At 33.2% G+C, this 19960-nt stretch overlaps 1 protein-coding gene across 1 annotated transcript in view; it reads right to left on the bottom strand.

Annotated features, from left to right (window-relative positions):
* Positions 1-10: 10 nt before the first annotated feature.
* Positions 11-19960, bottom strand: part of LOC134244269 (A disintegrin and metalloproteinase with thrombospondin motifs 16-like) — a 48070-nt gene continuing 28120 nt past the window's right edge. The window contains exons 3-24 of the mRNA XM_062726528.1: positions 14288-14598; positions 11846-11999; positions 11095-11282; positions 10517-10600; positions 10264-10423; positions 10001-10106; positions 8908-9045; positions 8487-8640; positions 8280-8378; positions 7683-7831; positions 7422-7485; positions 7213-7324; positions 6930-7060; positions 6579-6702; positions 6216-6460; positions 5843-5972; positions 4734-4860; positions 4421-4628; positions 3810-4001; positions 3431-3631; positions 2761-2905; positions 11-2568 (exon numbers count right to left, since the gene is read on the bottom strand). Of these exons, the coding sequence (XP_062582512.1) occupies positions 2456-2568; positions 2761-2905; positions 3431-3631; positions 3810-4001; positions 4421-4628; positions 4734-4860; positions 5843-5972; positions 6216-6460; positions 6579-6702; positions 6930-7060; positions 7213-7324; positions 7422-7485; positions 7683-7831; positions 8280-8378; positions 8487-8640; positions 8908-9045; positions 10001-10106; positions 10264-10423; positions 10517-10600; positions 11095-11282; positions 11846-11999; positions 14288-14598 (3335 nt within the window). The 3' untranslated portion in view covers positions 11-2455. The remainder of the gene's footprint in view (positions 2569-2760; positions 2906-3430; positions 3632-3809; positions 4002-4420; positions 4629-4733; positions 4861-5842; positions 5973-6215; positions 6461-6578; positions 6703-6929; positions 7061-7212; positions 7325-7421; positions 7486-7682; positions 7832-8279; positions 8379-8486; positions 8641-8907; positions 9046-10000; positions 10107-10263; positions 10424-10516; positions 10601-11094; positions 11283-11845; positions 12000-14287; positions 14599-19960) is intronic.

Here is a 19960-nt window from a genome sequence, read left to right as displayed (position 1 = left end):
ACAATGGTAATTAAGTTTCTAACTTCAAGTTTAATTTTATATAAAAGTATGAAAGTACACAAACTGAAATGAAATTGTTGTGCAACTATTAAAACCACAAACATAAACACAACAGAATCATAATCATATACCAAGTATTCATTTATGATTATAAAAGGAAGTGTCAAATGTGAATTCAAACTTATTAACACATATAGACTGCTGTACAGTGTATTATTCAATTAGCACATCACATACACTACATCATTTACAAGAGCTCAAATAATCCAAATTTAAAAAAAAGTGTGGAAATGTCACAAAATTGCGGGTCACTTTCACCATGATTTTCCCTGGTTAACCACCAAATCTTTGATAATTTACCTGAATGAAGTGATGGTCACCTGAGAGCAGAGCATAAATTGCTTATCATCAGGTTAGGAGTTTTACAATTACACACAAACAATTTAGTGAAATGGTTTAATTTGTCAAAATTTATTTTGGAACTATTGAAAAAAAAATTATTGATAAAAAATTGAGAAAAATTTTTAGTCTCTGCCATTCAGAATGAAAATAGTTAAACTACGTAAATATTCAACACATCAAGCACAGAGTTAGAACTGATTGCAAGTACCCAGTAGATTAGTATAATAAATGATGCTGTGGTACTTTTGGTGGTGAGAGGGGCATTTGGACACACAACTAATGGCTAGATTACATACATGGGAAATATTCGCATAAAGGGCCTTATATATATGTAAATGTATGGATCACGCAGTCATAACCATTGACTGCAGTATAATTTTTTTATTCTTGATAATAATTAAATTCTGCAATAAATAATGCCCATTGACTCTCTCAAACAAGTCCACTTTCTCAGACTTTATTTTAAATACAATATAAAGCTCTTTGTTGGAAAAAACTGATACTGAACAGAAATTTTCCTAAAAGTAGTGCTTGAAGTATTTATTGCACATACATTCCTGCAAATGTGTAAACTTTCAATACATAAATATATTTTTAAATACATGTATACAGGGAATAAAAATGATATTAATATTAATTAATGAGATTGTCTGTAACAGATGGAGTATTTCTCACCAGGTAAATATTTTCCAAAATGATCATCCCTGAAATAACAATACAACTGTACATGTGTAGTACATATTATAAATACTGTCTTCAAATATCAGGGCACCAGTAGGCCGGGAGCTAATCAATGCAGTCATAGGTAGCAAAGTCGGTGGTTTAATTTTAGGCAGCTAAATGCGTACAATATTTCAAATGATAACTTCATCAAACATGCTCATTATTGCAAGGTACAAAGAAAAGTCCTACTATTACTGTACAATTGCAAGGATAAACATTATTTTCACATTGTATTTGTGTACTGGTACCTTCTTGCTTCACAATAGTTAAAGACACTATTTGCAGATTTACTACATCTCTTTCAAAACACCATATTTACAATAAATATAAGACATGTATACTTGCAAAAAAAGTCTATAGAAGACACACATTATACTGGTACCTGCTAATTACATCACATTTTGTAATTTAAAAAAATATAATATTAAAACAAGAGTTATACAGGCACAAAATTAAGATTGAATTACAGAAACAAATGATACTGCCTCTGGAGATTTTCCTCATGTTCTACTGTGTGACAGATTTTGTAGTTACATGTATATTCATATACTGATATTGTATTAATATTCTAATATAAATAAATATGTATATTTATAAACCTGTTCAATGTCAACATATACAGTTGAACTTTATCTTGAACACTAAGTACCTTGAATAACAGGGATTATATGTGGAAGTGAGTTTGCAATCCCAGCATTTTCGTTATGCTTTTGACTCTTTATCTTGAAATGCTCAGATAACTCATTTTAATCTTTGTCTAACTGTGTTCAGGATAACGAGATGTGACTGTAAAAGCAAGAAAAAAATTGTTTTTGACACTTGGAGCAAAGAGGGAGGGACAGTCATGTTAAATTGCTTTGATAAATGTATGGCACCTGGGTTGAATGTTTCCTGATAATTATCGGTAGATCTGTATTTTGATCATATTGAGGTATGATATTTCACCTACTCCAGAACTGTTAGATAAATCTTCTGTTGTGATACACTGAGTATTTCTGGTTTACAAAGTATGACAGTCATCCCATTTTTTCAATAAATATTTTTACTGGATTCAAAATCTGCTGCCCAAGCTTTTTGTTGGGTTACTGCCCATCTGTATATAATACATGTGCATGTATCTGTAAGACGGCATTTTATATCCATACACTGTCTTTGATTTTGCTCAAGGAAAAACACATACTCTTAGAGTTGTCCAGAGTTGGACCTGAATTAGTTTATCACAGATCAGTTCAATCAGCTTTTCTTGTAGTCCATAAAAACAGTTCTCACTCCATTTGATAGTCTATCTCACGATCACCATTAAAAAGTTGTACTAGTCAATTCTATGCCGTTATCTTTTGCTGCTGCAGGATTTACAACATTTCTTTCCATAGAAGTGATGGTTACAAATGTTATGTTTAGGAACAAGGTAGCACCACTTAAAGTTATCAGTACAGTTAGGATCTGAAAAAAAATTAAAATCTCCATAAGTAAGAAATCAATTTGTGATGGGGTACTGGAGTATTTCTTTAAAAAATTAAATTAATATGAGTATTTCTGGGTAAAATACTGTTACCTACATGTAACTTTTTACATGACTGGCTTATGAAGGATTGAGTGGAGTGGACTATAAACTAAGTTGACTAGTATTGTTACCTAGTTTAGGACACGGCTGGTTGACACAGGGTCGGGTAAAGATAGGTTTCTCTGTCTCGTTACATTCTGTAGACAACTCCTGTGTAGTCTTGTTCAGACAGTGAACCAGTCTTGTCTGGTTTCCCTGGTCACAGGTTGTAGAACACTGAAAAAACAAAATATACTGTCTCATTCTATGGACAGTGAGTCTGCAGGTTGCATGCTAAGCTTTAAGATGCATCATATGATATTTGAAAATCATTGTCTTTATGGTAAGGAAAATATCAAAGATTATATATTAGGTTCATTTTGAAGTGATCTTGAAACTGCCGTTGACCCATGGTGATGTTTGGAAATTTTTCATCTTTTCCATTAGTTTGATGATAAACTGACGAGTGGTTCTTGAGAGAGACTTTTTAGCAACCACTACTATTATTTTAATTTCTCTTGTTATTTCCCCTTGTTTAAGGGTTACATCCCTATTTTTTGTATAAATGAAAGCCCTTGTGCCGAAGCTACTCTACAGCAAATTTGACAAAAATCAGCCTAGTAGTTCTAAATAAATGACCTTTATTCCATTGAGTTTACTCTCATTGCACAGATGGCCATATCATTAGCTCTTTGAGCCTTAGGCTAAGAAGAGCTAAAAGATAAGCCAATACAATGATAGATGAGGTTTTTCTATTAGTACCTGTGACCATGGAGACACATTCCAGTAAGAACTTGATCCTTTAGGACACTCCTGTAGCCTGCAGACCTCTGTCCTACTCCTGTAGGATCTGACAAGTGATTTACAGCGACTAGGGCTCACCGTGTTCCATTTCTGTCCATTCCTTCTCTCACCACACTTCATTTTACGCTCCCTTGTACCTAAACCACAACTTGCTGAACACTAAAAAAAATAGACAGTATTGTCAAGTGACAAAAGGAATGGTTTAGTCTAGCTTTGTACCAAGTTTTTATTAAAATCAGACGAAATTTAGAGTATTTTTCCTTTAATTATTTGCTTCGGATTGATGGGCAGCATAAGCTGTCCGAGTCCTTTGGAGTTAAATATTAACATTACTTACCTGTGACCAGGCGGAGAGAATCCACTGGTGTTCTATAATGGGCGGACATTTCCTGACTCGACAGCCTCGGGTCCTGACCAGGGCAGGTTTATGCTGACAGAAGCTGTCCGACAGAACCACCCAGCCCTTCAGCGTACGACTACGGCAGGATATCACACGCGTCTTCAGTCCCTTACCACAAGTTTTGGAACACTGCAAATTCACAAAATAGAACCAATGAAGGTTAGAGAAACAAGCAAATTCAAAGAATTGTGGTTCTCCACTTGGTTGAAGTTCAATGCTTTGAGGCATACTGTAACTTTCTTCTCTGTCCACCATGCCAAAAAAATTATATTTGAAAGCAGTATCTTCTGATGCAAAAGTTGGGTACAAGATTTAGAACTCATTCAATGTCTGTGTTTTAAAATCATAGTTTTTGCATCTCGCATATGTCTTTTACTGACGGATGACAGACAGTATTAAAAGGAACCTGTATTACCGGTAACACTAGTGTAAATGCTTTTTTTAAGTTCAAAATACAATAAAGTAAGAAGTGTATTTATCTGGAATAAAATGAATAAAACTAGTAAAGCCAGGATATCAGTTCCACTATGGCTGATTTTTAAATATACCTGAGACCATTTCCCTCCGTACCAGGCTGGTGGACATTCCTGTGTGTTACAGGGAATCCTTCTTTTTGGTTTCTGCTGTCTGTTACACCGTCGTCTGCTGACGTGTCTGTCGTTTGATTGGCTAATCTTCTGCTTACAGTACACCTTCCTTCTCTGTACCCCACCTCCACAGGGCCTGGAACACTGCCTCCAATCCTCTGTGTACCATCTATAACAGACAGATTTGTCATTTACTGAACATTTAGTGCAGCTATATATTCCAAAAGCATGTATCAATACACATACTAGATTACCTGTGGGGACAGTTCATTACCTGGGAGCACAGTGATGGACGTTACAGGTAGATACACCTGTTTTGGGTCGTGACTTTGGATCACAGTACCTCGGTGACACTTCTCCTCCATCACCACGGTAACAATGAGCTGTAGATGTTCTCTTACCTGTAACAAAAATGTATCAGTCAACAGTAGCAAGGGAAGTTATCTGTTAGGAAGAGTTGTAATGAGAAAAGGAATTCTGAACTTTTGCAATCTACAGTTAATTCTCGATAAACCGCCACCTTTCGTAATTTAGAAATCATGGCGGTATAACGAATTTGGCGATGAATTGATTTTTCCATCTTTTAGGTAATAAGACGTAGAGTTATCGTTCTTAGAAATACCATTTAGCGTTTCTATTCTTATTATCACATGTACATATATATATATAAACATATTTCTAAATTTGAAAATACTTCAAGTAATTTTTTTATGTACAATTTCGCTAACACAATATTCAGTTATGAAATTAAGACAAGTACATGTGTATGCGTGTAAATCTGCACGTCTGATATTGAAAAAAATGCTGGGTCGATCATCTTGATATATTGCCTATAGTACGTAAAATAAGTTCTTGAATAAATTCATTGCTTATGAAATCATCGTTAATGAAAAGTTCACAATTTTTGACTTATATTTTTTTTAAAGCAAAAACATTGCATTCTTTTTATAAGCAGAGATCATCAAAATAATATCGTTATCGGCGTACTTTACAACGACCGCTTTCGTGGCGAAGCCTTGACTAAATGATTTTATTAAACAGAAAACAAAATTATTCTAACAATTCATGTTAAAATTATTGTTTACTTAATTGCATGTACCTTGACTGGCTTCGCATGCTTTACAACAGGGATAGCGTCAACCAATTAGCCGCGCTTGACTGACCACAAGCACCTGTGGCGGTATTATCCACTTAAAAATGGACGTTTGTTTTGAAAACAGGGTGGCGGATGGCGGTATGCGAATTTGGCGTTATAAAGAGAATTTTATATAGCAGGAAAAACGTTCTTGGGAAATCATGGCGGTATTGCGAAAATGGCGATAAATCGAATGGCGATAATTCGAGAATTGACTGTATTATAGTCAATAGTTACAGCCAACTTGCCTCCTGCACAAGGCTGATCACAGGCTGAGAGTTTGATACTCCATGTGTAATTGTGAATGATGGGATAGCTTGATGCTTTGGGGAGAGTATATTTGTAGGAAACACCTGGATTTACTCCTTGAACCAGAATCTGTAAATAAAATCAAAACCTGATTACAAAATTCAAAACCAATACCACAAGAAATTCAATATCAGTGTTTCAATTTCAATCTGTTGTAAAAAACAAGATTCCGTAATCTTGAGTAGCAATTAGTTCGTTGCAAATTAACTATCATATATTCATATAGTGGTTAATAATAACAAAATGAAAAATCTTTGTATAAAACTTGTATGAAATGTCATCATATTAAGTGATTATGACATTTTTTCTGACCTCTAAAACAATATCCTGTGTGGTGGGCCCCTCAGCTGTCAGCTTTTCTGGTTCTCTGTAGCTGCGCTGGTATATAAATCTGGTTCCGGCGATATTGTACACTCCCTCAGACATCATCTGCCAGTTACCATTGAGGAAGTATTTACCATAGATATCTCTTACAGCCAGATAATTAGGCGTTATGGCTGCTTCTGAGAAAACGAGTCCACTGGCACCACCTGGAATCACCACCACTGGGAAGTAAGCTGAAATCAGAGAGGTCAGAGGTCAATTAAACATGTGACAGCCTAGTCAATCATTTTAACCTTGTATCAAACTAATTTTTGTGTCAAAATAAACAATGCTATAATTCAGACGCCTTACTGTTTCTCCTGGGTTGTGACTTGAACTGGCCTTCAAATACAGTACAGGAGGAGTTGTCTCCCATACAGACACCACACTGATCTTTAGAGGCAGTGGATCCAATAACATAGTCACAACCTACAAGCTAAATATAGATATAATTATAAGAAACATTTTCTCTAAAATATCTCCAATAAAGTCAACCCCGTTCTGCTCACTTAGCTTAACATTTTTAGAATAAACAAGATGAAATATTATATTTTGTTCTACATGTATTCTGATTGCAAATATGACTTAGTGACAAAATTTTACAAAATTGGGCAAACAAAAAAAATAGGCACTTAATGATTAAATAATTAGTGTAGAGGTTACCTGACACTTGCCATGGACACAGATATCTGTGGAGTAATCATTACATGGAGTGCCATCCTTCACTTGTTTGGACAAAGCATAGAAAAAGTTATAGCCATCCGCCTGACAGTACAGCTTACATTGCTCCTTCACTGTAAAACAACAGCCATTATTTACATAAAACTAAGCCTACTTGTAATGAAAATTATTTATCCTCCAAATAAACTGACAATAAAGCAATTAACTTTGGTGGCATAAAAAAAACGATTTATTATTTTAAGGGGCAATAGTTCTCTGTACCAACCATCATGGATCTGTCTGTAAGCTGTCCATGTATACATTCTACCCCGGAATGGTACCCTATTGTGGGCACGACACTGTTCCTCTCTTGTATCTCGCTCTCTGCTGTGGCATGCCTGGAGAAATAAATTTCATTAAGTGCAATAATTTTTGTCTAACAAATAGAGTCAAGTACATGTACCTACCAATGTATACAGAATATATTATATTTACCTGTAAGTTGCACATTTTGTGTGTTTCCTTGTCATTAGGACATGCCTTTCCACCATACTGTGGCCTGAAAGAATAATAACATCATCATACTTTTCCAAGATTTCAATTATATAAAAAGAAAAACATTGAATTTTTGTTGAAAATTAATATCAGAGCCATATGTTTTCCTTTGTGATTATCTAGTGTCTGATTAAATTAAATTATCAGTATTAGATTTCAATATTGAATTTCATTGTTTAATGTACAGTTTTATTCCCTGACCTTGGGTGATCACATGTCCTTGACCTGTGTTTGACCCCTCCCCCACAGCTCTGGGAACAAGCTGACCACTGTGTCCACTCTGACCAGCCTCCATTTACAGGAACTGGACCTTGTCGACCAAAGGACTCACATTTACCCTGCTTACACCACTGAAAGACAAAAAGTATAAAAAAAAAATTAATTTTAAGTATAGTGTACATCCCAAAACCTTGTAATAAAAACCTTCTCTGACACAAAGAAATGTTTTAAACCTCCTCTTCACTTTTAGAACTGGTATCATACTTGAATATACAGTTTGTTTAAGAAATGTATCATTATTTACGAAACGCCATATTTCACTTTATTTTATTATCCAAACTATGCAGATTTACTTGAGCATGCTTGAACGTATTTTACTAAATCAGTTTTTTGTGTGCTGTGAAAACTTTCCTTCCATATATACACATATTTTTTATTATATATGATAACCAGAATTTGTGAAAAGTTATCTTGCTAAATCTCTTTTTTTTTGGTGTGTGTGTGTGTGTGTGTGTGTGTTAAAAATAATGCATCATGAGAATTTGTCAGGTTATATAAACAGAAGTTATGCCTACCTACCATACCATGACCACAGGATGTGCCATCTGCTGCCGGTAAAAATTTAGTCTCACACATTTGACCTCCCTTGTAGCACCACAACTTCTGACAAACCTCATTCTGAAAAGTTAAGACAGTGAAATTGTAGAAATTTACTGTACAAGTATTCTTATGCCTCAGTGGTTGATTATTCCTCAAATATTATTTTTTCTATCTGAAACTGAGTACCTTTCCAAAGTCAAACATGCAGAGTCTAGCGTGTTTTCCAAACTGCCATTTACACTGAGTATCTGCGTCAAACATCTGGCCGGGGAGTTTGTCCGGGAATCTAAGGGAGGAAACTCTGACTGGATCATCACCCAAACAATCCGACTGTAAAGTACTGAAAAGATATTGAAACAGTCCGGTGTTAGATGTAATGGTGCAGAAGAAATACAAAAAAATTTAATGATCTAGGATGAAATCTGGACCTCCTTGTATTTATTGAATACTTTCTCTATACACTACAGAGTAGTCCTTCCTGACACACTCACAATTTTAGGTGTATCAGTATATGATGTACTTTCACCTGGAAATATACTGTGTATTTACAGTTGTCTCCTCTGGCATGCAGTGCCTGACAAACTTTAGATTTGTTTTGGATGCTTACTTGAAGAATCTGGCCAGGTACTCTCTGCTACAGGTGGACCAGGTAAAGGTTCCTGTCTTGGAGCTGAGGGTCGGGGACATGATGGTCCCCGAGTTCTGGTAGCAGTTGTTCTTTGTTCCATCATGAAACATTCCAAAACTTCAACAAAATAGTGACAGTGAAATATTTGAAATTGATATTTTTTCTTAATAAAGAAGCATACATATTGTAATATTATACTTTCATGTAAAGTAGTTGAATCTGATTGGTCAAGAAACATTTGTTAAAAAACTGCTGCGCCTTGATTGACAATGGTTTTCTTGGGGTGAAAATTTTCAATGTTATACTCAACTACATGCAATATTTATATATTGTGATTTACATGAATATTCAAAACAAAAAATCTTTTTAAAATACTAGAAATACTGTGAGCACTGAGCTCACAAAATGATACCCCCGCCTCCTGTATGATTATAATGGCAAAGTCCATGTTTTGCTCTGGGAAATGCATAAAAAGTATCAGATCAGAAATTAAAATAGGAGGTGCATAATGGCATTACATAATAAAGAATCTGTGAAAGTATCATTAAATTTTATTCAGTGGTATAAGAGATGTTGTGGATAAGAGATGTGTACCCTTCAATACTATAGAAAGAATGGCAGTGTCAATGTTTTGCTATGAGAAACCCCAAAAATGTGTCTGATCAAAAAGTAAAATAAGAGGTCACAATGGCATTATGTAAAAAACATTCTATGAAAGTTTCATTTAATTAATTCAGTTGTATAAGAGGTGTTGCACATAGGAGATCAGTAACCCAAAGTGTAACAGACAGATGTACTGGCGGACAGACATCCCAATCACTATATACCCTCCCACTTTCAATCAGGGACCACATAAAAATTCATGTAAATTTCAAACATTTGGGTCAGAGAATTTCTACTATGTACCTCTTTTCCATCATTAGTTATCAAGGTTCAATCAAGGGTGTACAGGGATTTACCTCAAGTTTAATTCTACCCTGAGACTCAAGGTCCGGTGTACAGAAATTTACACCCAACTTGCCAACCAATCAAAACTTATATTACAAGCAAGATAGGAAATAAGTTGTCTTACTTGTGACCAATCTCGTGGGCTATGGTGAATGCTGTAGATAGCCCTGTGTCCTCTGTGACTATACAACTCCTCAGTCTGTTACACATTCCTTTGATTGGAGCAAATCCTGTAAAATACTACGAATTTTAACTGGACATTGCTTTGAATTGAGTTGAATTTTTTCCTTTTCTGTGCATGAAGTGTACAAACATTAAGCAGAATACAGTTATTGTAAATCATGATCATTCAATTTCTCTCAATGATTTTCACAGTGTAGACCTTACCTAGAGTATCACATGGTGAGTCCTTGTAAGCACAAATGTCAAGGCCAGTCAGTAAAATAGCATGGTCATGTTGCCGATGACGACGACCTCCAATCACTGCCTGCCACTGACAGAAACTATTGAGAGTTTTATCTGCATGGTGAGTAATGAGCAGCCCTGGCTAAAACAAGAAGAATATAAGGTATAATAAACATCTTGTATTTTTGGAGAATAATTATTAAATAATTTTAATTTACAGTGAAATTATACGTACCTCTTCATTGTCCAGAATAATAAGACCTACAAGAATAATGTTGACCTTGTAACCAAGGGAGCCATCCTGAAACAACTGAGAGACCTGTAAGGATATAAAATTAACAAATGAATCCTCAGGTAACATAAAATAAGCAATAACCAGTAGTTATAGTTAATGGCAGGGTAGATTAGAAAATTTAGAAAATGTTCAAAATCTCTGATATGCCTGTACCCCTACTGGTTTAGTTTTATAATACTGTAAGGGAAAAGCTTTAACGCTTTCTTCTTTATTTCCCAAGTTATACATTTGAAATAATCTAGCATCTTATCCAACCCCTAACCCCAAAATTAAAAGTGGAGAAGTATCATGAAAAATCACAAATCATTTTTTTTTTTTTAAATTAGCATTAACTATTTAAAAATCTGAGAAAAGAATATTAAGATTCTTTGATGATGCTGACAATTTGCAACATTTTACACAAGCTCTCTAGCTCTACCACCAGTATTTTGGCTAGTTTCTTAAATAACGAGGACAGCTATGAACACCTGTTCTCATAACTAATGATTCATACTGATTATTTTCTATGTCTGACTTACTATGTTAAAGATGCTGAGTACGTAAGGTGTAACATTTTGTCGTCCATGTTTCCAGTATACATATTTATCTACGACGACTAATATCTCCACAGACTTTTCCTGAACGTGATGGGACATGCGCTTGGCGGAGTGACGTTTCCTTCTCGTTGGGTTATAATATTGGTCAGTATTTTCATGATATGGATTATCTGCACATATAAATGACATTCATTTCAGAATATGTGAAACTGTACCCTATTTGGTGATTAACTGCACCCTAAATCAGTAAAGAAATTTCAATTCTGTATGGAGCTATTTTTAAATGCTGTAAGTTTTTTATTAATTAGTATATTTTTCTTCCACTTAATTTGCAATTCAAGTATCTCAGTATCATCATATCAGTTTCACATGTATAATTTTCATGAAATGAGAAAAGCTTAAAGTGTAACAATAATAGACCCTTTAATGATACCTGCAGTACTATTCTTTTGAAGGGCAAAATGATAAATTTTGCTGAAAAATGATGCAAAAGCAATTGTTTAATATACATAATTTAATTATCTATCAACAATAACTTTGCAAAAAGTAATTAACTTGCCCTGCAAAAGAGTAACACTGTAGTTATCGTGATAGGGCTAATAGGCATGCATACAGTAACTTCTTCTTATGCAGAATGCAAACACCAAAGTATAGTGTATTACAGTAGTTCTTTTTTTCTCTCTTCATCATCTTAGCTAATTTTTCATGATAAACATAGAAGTATAGTACGTACATGTTTGACTGTCGTAGACATGAGGAGTATTTTGCGCTATGGTGGATCTTTTATACATGATGTGAGGCTGCGGAGATTCCGTCTTCTCTGTCGACATCATCTCAGCATTTGGCTCAATAACGTAATCATCATCTGCCGTCTTTAAGATCCCAGTCTAAATTTGTCATAATATAGAAATATATGGCACGCCAAATTCACAAAAATGAGATAATCATAGTTTCACAATCGATAAACTAGGTTTATCGGTTGTAAACTGTAGTTTACAAACCGTAAATTATAGTTAACAACGTTAATCTATATTTCACATCTGTAAACCATAGTTAACGCGATAATCTATGTTTCACAACCGTAAACTATACTTAACACCAAAAACAATCATTTGCGATTGCAAAACATAGATTATCTGATAAATACAGTTTCATGATTTGTAAACTATAGTTTACAAACCGTTAACTATAGTTAACGATCTGATAAATATAGTTTCACAATTTGTGAAACTATGATTAACAACTCTTAACTATAGCTTACGATTGTAAACTATAGTTTACAAACATGAATCTATGTTTATCAACAAAATCTATTGTTAACGCTTTATTACAGACAGATAAACTTAAATTAACATTCGTAAACTATAGTTAACAATCATTAAATATAGTTTTACAGATGAAAACTATACTTAACGAATCGTTAACTATAGTTTACGGTTTGTCAACTATAGTTTACAGTCGATAAACCTAGTTTATCAATTGTGAAACTATGATTATCTCATTTTTGTGAATTTGGCATGCCATAGAAATATAAAAGAATTACACATTTAGCAAAAAATCTCCCAGAATCTTAACAAGTAGCCCATGGGCCACATTGCTCACCTGAGCACATGAGCTAGTTAAAAAACACAAATCAGCTCAGTATTGAAAAGTTTACTTGTTGGGGAGGGGGGATTTGAATTTTCTATTACTTAAGAATGTAATTATATCAATAAAGCATACATGTATAATTTTGCCATATCTGAAAAGAAGATTTTCAAAGATTTTTCCAAACATTACTTGATCTCCCATTGTGACCCCTCCATTTCAGCTCAGGTGAGCTAAAAATCTAGACTAAAGTGAATTTGGGGGTTTCAAAACATTAAACAATACAGGACCATGAATATTGCTTCATTGTTACAGAGATTCATCATAATTTCAATTTTATGAATATAGTGAAAAGAAATTTAAAAAAAAACTTAATCTTTAACCATGATTTCCTGATAAGCAAATTCTTTACTTTGTTATTTATGACAATTTCCTTCATTTGCAAGAAATTCCTTAGTAAGGTTAAATAAGAAGACAAGTTTAATGTTCTTCAATATGATCAGACTGCCTCAATTCAACTTTGTTCATGTAATATTTTAAGTCAATTTTTTAAGTGCTTTGAATTCAAATATTGTTAAAAATTATCCCTAACTGTAAGCTTTCTTTAAAACGTTACATGGAATCTAAACAATCTTAACTGTGTGTGATTTATGAGTTTTCACTTAAATTTAAAAATTTCACTTGTAAAGCTATTAAAATACTCAACAGGGCCAATTTTCCAAATACTCTTTATCTCAATGAGGCCATCTCAGATAGAGTTCAAAGGACACCCTAATCACCCGTTATCTATCGAAATATCTGACATACTTCAGGCCCTGGTAAGTTTGGGGTGTTTAGGGTGCACTAAAACAGTTTTCACTAGTAAGCAGCATGTTTATGTACCCCCAGATAGTAAGGGCCCTCTAGTGACAAAGTTGATGACCTTTGTTTGAACGTTTTTGACTAATTTGACTGAGACCATAAATCCACCAGAATTCGCCTTTAACAATAATTGTCATCAAGGAAGAATGTCTGGCTTGCTGGAATTTTTTGGTCCCTTTAATTTTTCTTGTACTTTCTCCTAATGACAAATTCAGCACTTCAGTTCTTTCAAAATTTATCTTAAAGAGATAAAATGCTATCAAACTTTCCTTGGCATCAACTTTGGAGAAATGTTTCCATTCTTATGAGGTAACTCAGGTTTTTCCAGTAGGAGCTAATACTAAATATCTTTGGCAATTTTTTTGAAAAAAATATTTTTGCTGCTTTTCATTTTTGATGGTCTTCAAAGGCTTTGTGAGAGAATTTAGTCTCCTACATGGAGGTGGGGATTGGTTTGTTGAGGGAGATATTATTTTGTGAGAGTTTCCAGTGAGGATAAATGAATGGGAAATTTCAAGGCCCACCCCCCAAAAATAATCTATATATGCTGCCTCATATCTAAGACTTATTACTCCCATAAAAATGATAATACTTCAAGCTCAGACTATCTCCCCCCAGCTGAGTCTTACCCCCCCCCCTCCTTTCTCAAAAAAGATAATGCTGCCCCAAAGGTCATACTTGACCCCCCTCCCCTCCTAAAAATAGAAATGCTGCTTGAAAGACTTACCACTCCCCCACACAAGGATACTGCTGCCTCCGTGGAGTGAGAAAGAAGAGTTCCCCTGAATTCACAGCCACTGCTGTGTTCCTCTGTACTGTTACTATGGGAGCCGTTACCATGGCGATAGTAGACCCTGAAGCCTGGGGCCAGAAGATTGGCCGAGGTATGGAGATGGAGTTGGAATGTTTGATTGAAGCCTGTGATGTTGAGGTGAAGATCTTTGGTAAATTTATGATTCTGTGAACTATGAGTTGAGTTCCAGTGGGAGATGAAGCTGCCATTATTGTCAACAACAACGGGAAAGACAACTTGGTAATCTGGAACAGAAAATAGATTTCACTTTAAATCTGTTATTGTACACAGACTTTTTCCTAAAGCAGGTCATAATTTTATGAAATCACAATTTCCATTCAAATTACTGGTAGAAAAGTATGATGATTTCTTGGATTGGCATAGTACTGTACATGCATATGTATATATAAATTTTGTTTCATCTCTTGTCTGTTTCAGTATTAGTTTTGGCATGTTTCTAGTACTGAAAAGTCAGTGATAGTAGAAAATTTTCATTAATAATTTTTTAAATCATTTTTTCAGGTGTGTTCCTGTCTAAATGGGATTTCAACCTATAACCTTAGGCTTAATATTTGTACCCTGCTATGTAGGTGAGGCCAAAAGATAAGACTGTCACAGACTTAAAACATTTTGAATTTACCCATTTTCCCAAGCAATTTTATTGAAGATGTTTTTCAATAATCAACCACAAAAATGTCAAAAAAACTGGAAAAGCTCACATCTACAGACCTAAAGGTAACTATTTCTGCCCATATCGAAAATAAATATAAAAATAATAGATTAAAATAATACAAAAATAATACAAAAAAAGTATATTTTTAATGACCAAATTTGGAACCCTTTTTATCTTGGTTCCAAATTAGGTCAAAAATAATACACTTTCTTAGAAATGAAACTCAAAAAAATATATTTTTAATATACTTTATTTCTCAGTAAAAATACAAAAATAATACACTTGATGTATTTTTTCTGTACTCTTGTATTTTTTCTGTATTAAATCCTTATCCAAAGTACAAAAATAATACAATTTAGAGAAGAACTAAAAAATACAAAAATAATATAAAATGTATTAATTTTGTATCAGTCTATTATTTCTGTATTATTTGGAGCAGCTTGAAAAAAAAAATAGGAAAATAATACAAAATGTATTAATTTTGTATCAGTCTATTATTTCTGTATTATTTGGAACACCTTGAAAAAAAAAATTGGAAAATAATACAAAATGTATTAATTTTGTATCAGTCTATTATTTCTGTATTATTTGGAGCACCTTGAAAAAAAATAGGAAAATAATACGAAATGTATTAATTTTGTATCAGTCTATTATTTCTGTATTATTTGGAGCACTTTGAAAAAAAAATAGGAAAATAATACAAAATGTATTAATTTTGTATCAGTCTATTATTTCTGTATTATTTGGAGCACCTTGAAGAAAAATAGGAAAATAATACAAAATGTATAAATTTTGTATCAGTCTATTATTTCTGTATTAAAATCGATTTTAAAACAAAAAAAATCTAAAAATAATACATTCTGAAAGATACAAAAAAAATACATTTAGGAGTTCAAAAAAGGTACAAGAATGATAGACAAAAAGTACATAAAAAAAGCTTTCAATAATACAAAGCAGTGCCTAGAAAAGTACTAAAAAGGTGAAAAACTTCTTCTTAAATGCAGCTTTCAATCAGATTTTAAAGAGAAATGGCTTTAGATTACTGATTTAGTTACTTTTTGTGCAATAATCTTGATCTTTTCTGTCTTACATACAGTATTCACTCTTCAATTGTCCTCATTTCTAAGTCATGTTTTATCAATCTTATTGTCTTTGTAAATTGTACATTTATAATGAGATATGAATTCAAAAGTCTAGATCTTCTCTCTGCTTTGGGGTTTCTTTTGCACAGCACTTTACTTTATTGAAGAAGTACATCTCCAGTTTTCTCACTGTCATCCTGCTTGGTCCTGCATAATCTTAGACTACAAAATAGAATATCAAAATGTACTGGGGTATATCAAAAATAGATGCACAGACACACACAAAAAGAAATCTTCACATGATTAGCTGATATCGTCATTTGTCAATGTTACACACCTGCAATGCTTCAAGGGGTAGGGTGGGAGGGTGGGTGGGTAGGTGTCCTATTCCTCTATAACTAATCAGCTTTTCTTCTTTGGCTCTGTAGAGGCACTCAAACTGAAAAAGTAATGATACTGATAAATGTTTTGCAGAACAGGTAGAAATACAGACCATTAAAAAATGAAAACTGTCAATACACCTCATTGGAATTGGGGGGGGGGGGGGGGGGTCATTTGATTTGAAATCTTAAACTGATATAGACCCTTTTCCTATGGCATATTTTGCCTAGGAGTTATTCCCCTTAGCCGCCATCTTGTAGGGCAAAGTTGTGAATTTACCTCTTTGAGCAACCAATTTTAAACATGCATGCAAGAAATACATGTAGGAAAATATTTACAATTTTAAAATCATGAATTAATAGAAGCCTTCACAAACGTATATTCATACGAAAAATAGTGTTATCTTTACCTCATTCACCAGTATAACAAATTGAACTTGGTTGAATAATGAAGGGATCTGGATATATTGCCCTACAATATGGCGGCTAAGGGGAATAACTCCTAGAGAAAATCTGTCATATGAAAAGGGTCTATTGGGGAAAGGAAATATGGATCATCATATATTAATATAAAAAATAATTAGTTTGTGCCTAGAATCATTAAATCGTATACGATAGGGAACCACACAAACTGTTCAAGTCATTTTTGAAATAATTATAAGTATGCTAAACCATAAATCCATGAAGCTTATTTGCAATGATTGCCCCCCCCCCCCTCCTTCACTTTTCAAAATTTAATTGGTTGTATGCCAAGATGATTTTATCTGTTATTATTCCATGTTTAGGCCTGAGGGATAGGGTGAAATTAATTTTTAAGTCATTTTTGGTCCATGTAAATAATATCATTTGCCATTGAACATGTTGAAAGCCCGTAATTATCCATACAATTCAAGATAGAAAGTAGCATAACAAAACTCTCTTTCGCCACAAATCCAACATGTCCAATATATCTGCATTCAATTTGACCTACTATGAATTGGTTATAAAAGATATTATCAACATTTATTAATCTACATTTCACATTTTAAAAATTGAAACTACTGTGCTATTTTATGTAAATTCTTACCGCATATGGCGTTGTTTACACCAGGAAAGCCAGGGCATGATGCTTGAAAAACGCCAACCTCCTTCCGTTTTCGCTTTTCTTTGTTTATAAATGTGATCCATGCTAACATGCTGTAGCTAAACCTCTATTTTCTACCAATTTCATCGGCGAATACTAGCTAAATTTTATTAAACATCACCAACTCTCTCAATTCGGTTCGTCGATCTATTTTTCAAAATGGCGTGGGTAAATTACCGTTAACCAATCAGAGAAAAGCAAAGAAAAATTTTAAAATCTGACCAATCAAATAGCTCCTTATTTACGAAGATTGCCGATTTTTAAATATTAAATATTTTTAACAGTCTAAAGAAATGTATTTATGTACGAAGTCTAATAAGTAATATGGAATCAATTTAATAAACCCTTGATCATTACTAGAATTATTATGAGGAATCATTTCTTATAATCGTTATATTTGTTTTTAAGAAATTTTCCGATTACAGATGAAAGATTTCTGGTCAGCGATATTGTTTTGTTTTTTTAATTATACAAGTTGAGCTGTAAAGTAGACCATAAAGTTCAAGAAGAAGGATCAATTTAGTGTTAAATCTAAAGCAAAATAACAAGGTATAGAGCCATGCCCCCTTTTCTCGGCGCCATGTCCTTTTTTTCTGACAAAAAATTAATAAATATTCCCAGTGTAGGCAATATTCCTTAGCTGTTCTGTTGATTCAGTGCATACCGATAATCTCTTGTTTACATAACGCAACCAAGTGTGAATTCACGACAGGAAATCACTTCACGCTTGAACGCATCACACAGCCACCTGGCTAATTAACATGCCTCAGGCTGTCAGGGTAGAAGATTTAACTTGAGAAACTGTCATTTGATTGCATTGATTATACAAGAATTAGCCCAAGATCAAATATAATTAACTTGTAAATTATTAACTAATTAAAATCAGGATCGTTTTTTTTAAACTGGGTGTAGAATTTAACACAGAGTTGAAGAAAAACTGATATTTTATCTGAATAAAAACAACTTACTTCGTACCAAAAACTGAATGTGATGTGACAAAAGGCTAAAAAACAACAACCTAAGTTAGTTTCAGCTAACATTCTCTAGTGTAAATATCTATCTTAAACACACTGATAATTTAATTAGGAAACCTACTACTTGCACATCCCTTTCTAGACTTGAACATTGTAAGCTCATTTCTTGAAATTTATTTAGGATAATTTGAATATGATTTCTTTCTCTGAGTGAAAAAAATGCACATATATACTAAAATCTGAAGAAAACATCGTATGCATGGTAATTAAATAGCTAGTTGGGACTTTCCATGTGCACAGGTAAATCACGTGATTTCTGAATTGTAGTATGATGCAATCATTTGTTAGCCTGCAAGACCACCTGTTGTGTGATAGATCTAAACACGTGAAAGATGTAAACCCGCTGAAAAGTTAATGTAAACCCGCTGTAAAATCTTCATGCCCAAGATGGAAATATTTCTCTGGATTACCACTGATTGAGATTAACATAAATTTTAGTACCAATTAATTATTTAAGTTCTAGATAATCGGATACCAAGATTCCTGAACAAAAATATATAATATAAATTTTCTAAGTACCGGATATGCTATAAACTTATAAAAAAAAAGCAGCAGACATTTTGCAAGGAATTTCTCTAAAATTTATAAAGTTCATAAAGACAAATGTAAATAGAAAAAAAATATGTGTTAATTTAACCCCCCCCCCCCCAACAACAAAAAGAAATAGAGACCAAATATATGGAATTTTCTGTAAATGTACTAAAATCAAATTTGAGACAAAAAATACTGATAGTCTTTCTGTAAAATTACCAAGTCCAAATTTAATATAAAAATAATACAGACAAACTCTGTAAAATTACTAAGTCTAAATTTGATATAAAAATAATACAGACAAACTGTCTGTAAAATTATTAAGTCCAAATTTAATACAGAAATGATACAGTCTAACTGTATAGACTTTTCTGTAAAATTACTAAGTTCAAATTTGATACAGAAAAAATACATCTGGAAAAAATTAAGTCCTGTAAAAATACAAAAATAATACACTGAAAATAATCTAAGTCCAAAAAATACAAAAATAATACACTGTACAAAATCAAAGTCAAATTTTAATACAAAAATGATATACTGAATTTTTTGTGATAGGAAAATAATATATTTTTTCTGTATTATTTTAAGAAAGTACAAAAATGAATGTATTAAAAGTATATTAAAAATATACTTTTCTGTATTATTTTTTGATATGGGCGATCACCCCTAGCTCAGCAATAGATAGGTTCTCTGTATTAGTAATGATCAAGCTATGTGCTTAATATTGTGCAGCATACATAAGTTGTCTCAGCCCGCTGATTACAAAGCACTTTGAAATTCAAAT

This window comes from Saccostrea cucullata, unplaced genomic scaffold (genome assembly GCF_032062105.1).
Source record: "Saccostrea cucullata isolate Sc308-1 unplaced genomic scaffold, CSIRO_AGI_Scuc_v1 ctg277, whole genome shotgun sequence".
NCBI classification, from domain to species: domain Eukaryota; kingdom Metazoa; phylum Mollusca; class Bivalvia; order Ostreida; family Ostreidae; genus Saccostrea; species Saccostrea cuccullata.
The sequence above is the reverse complement of the archived record's forward strand: the minus strand, read 5'-3'. Positions and strand labels throughout refer to the sequence as shown.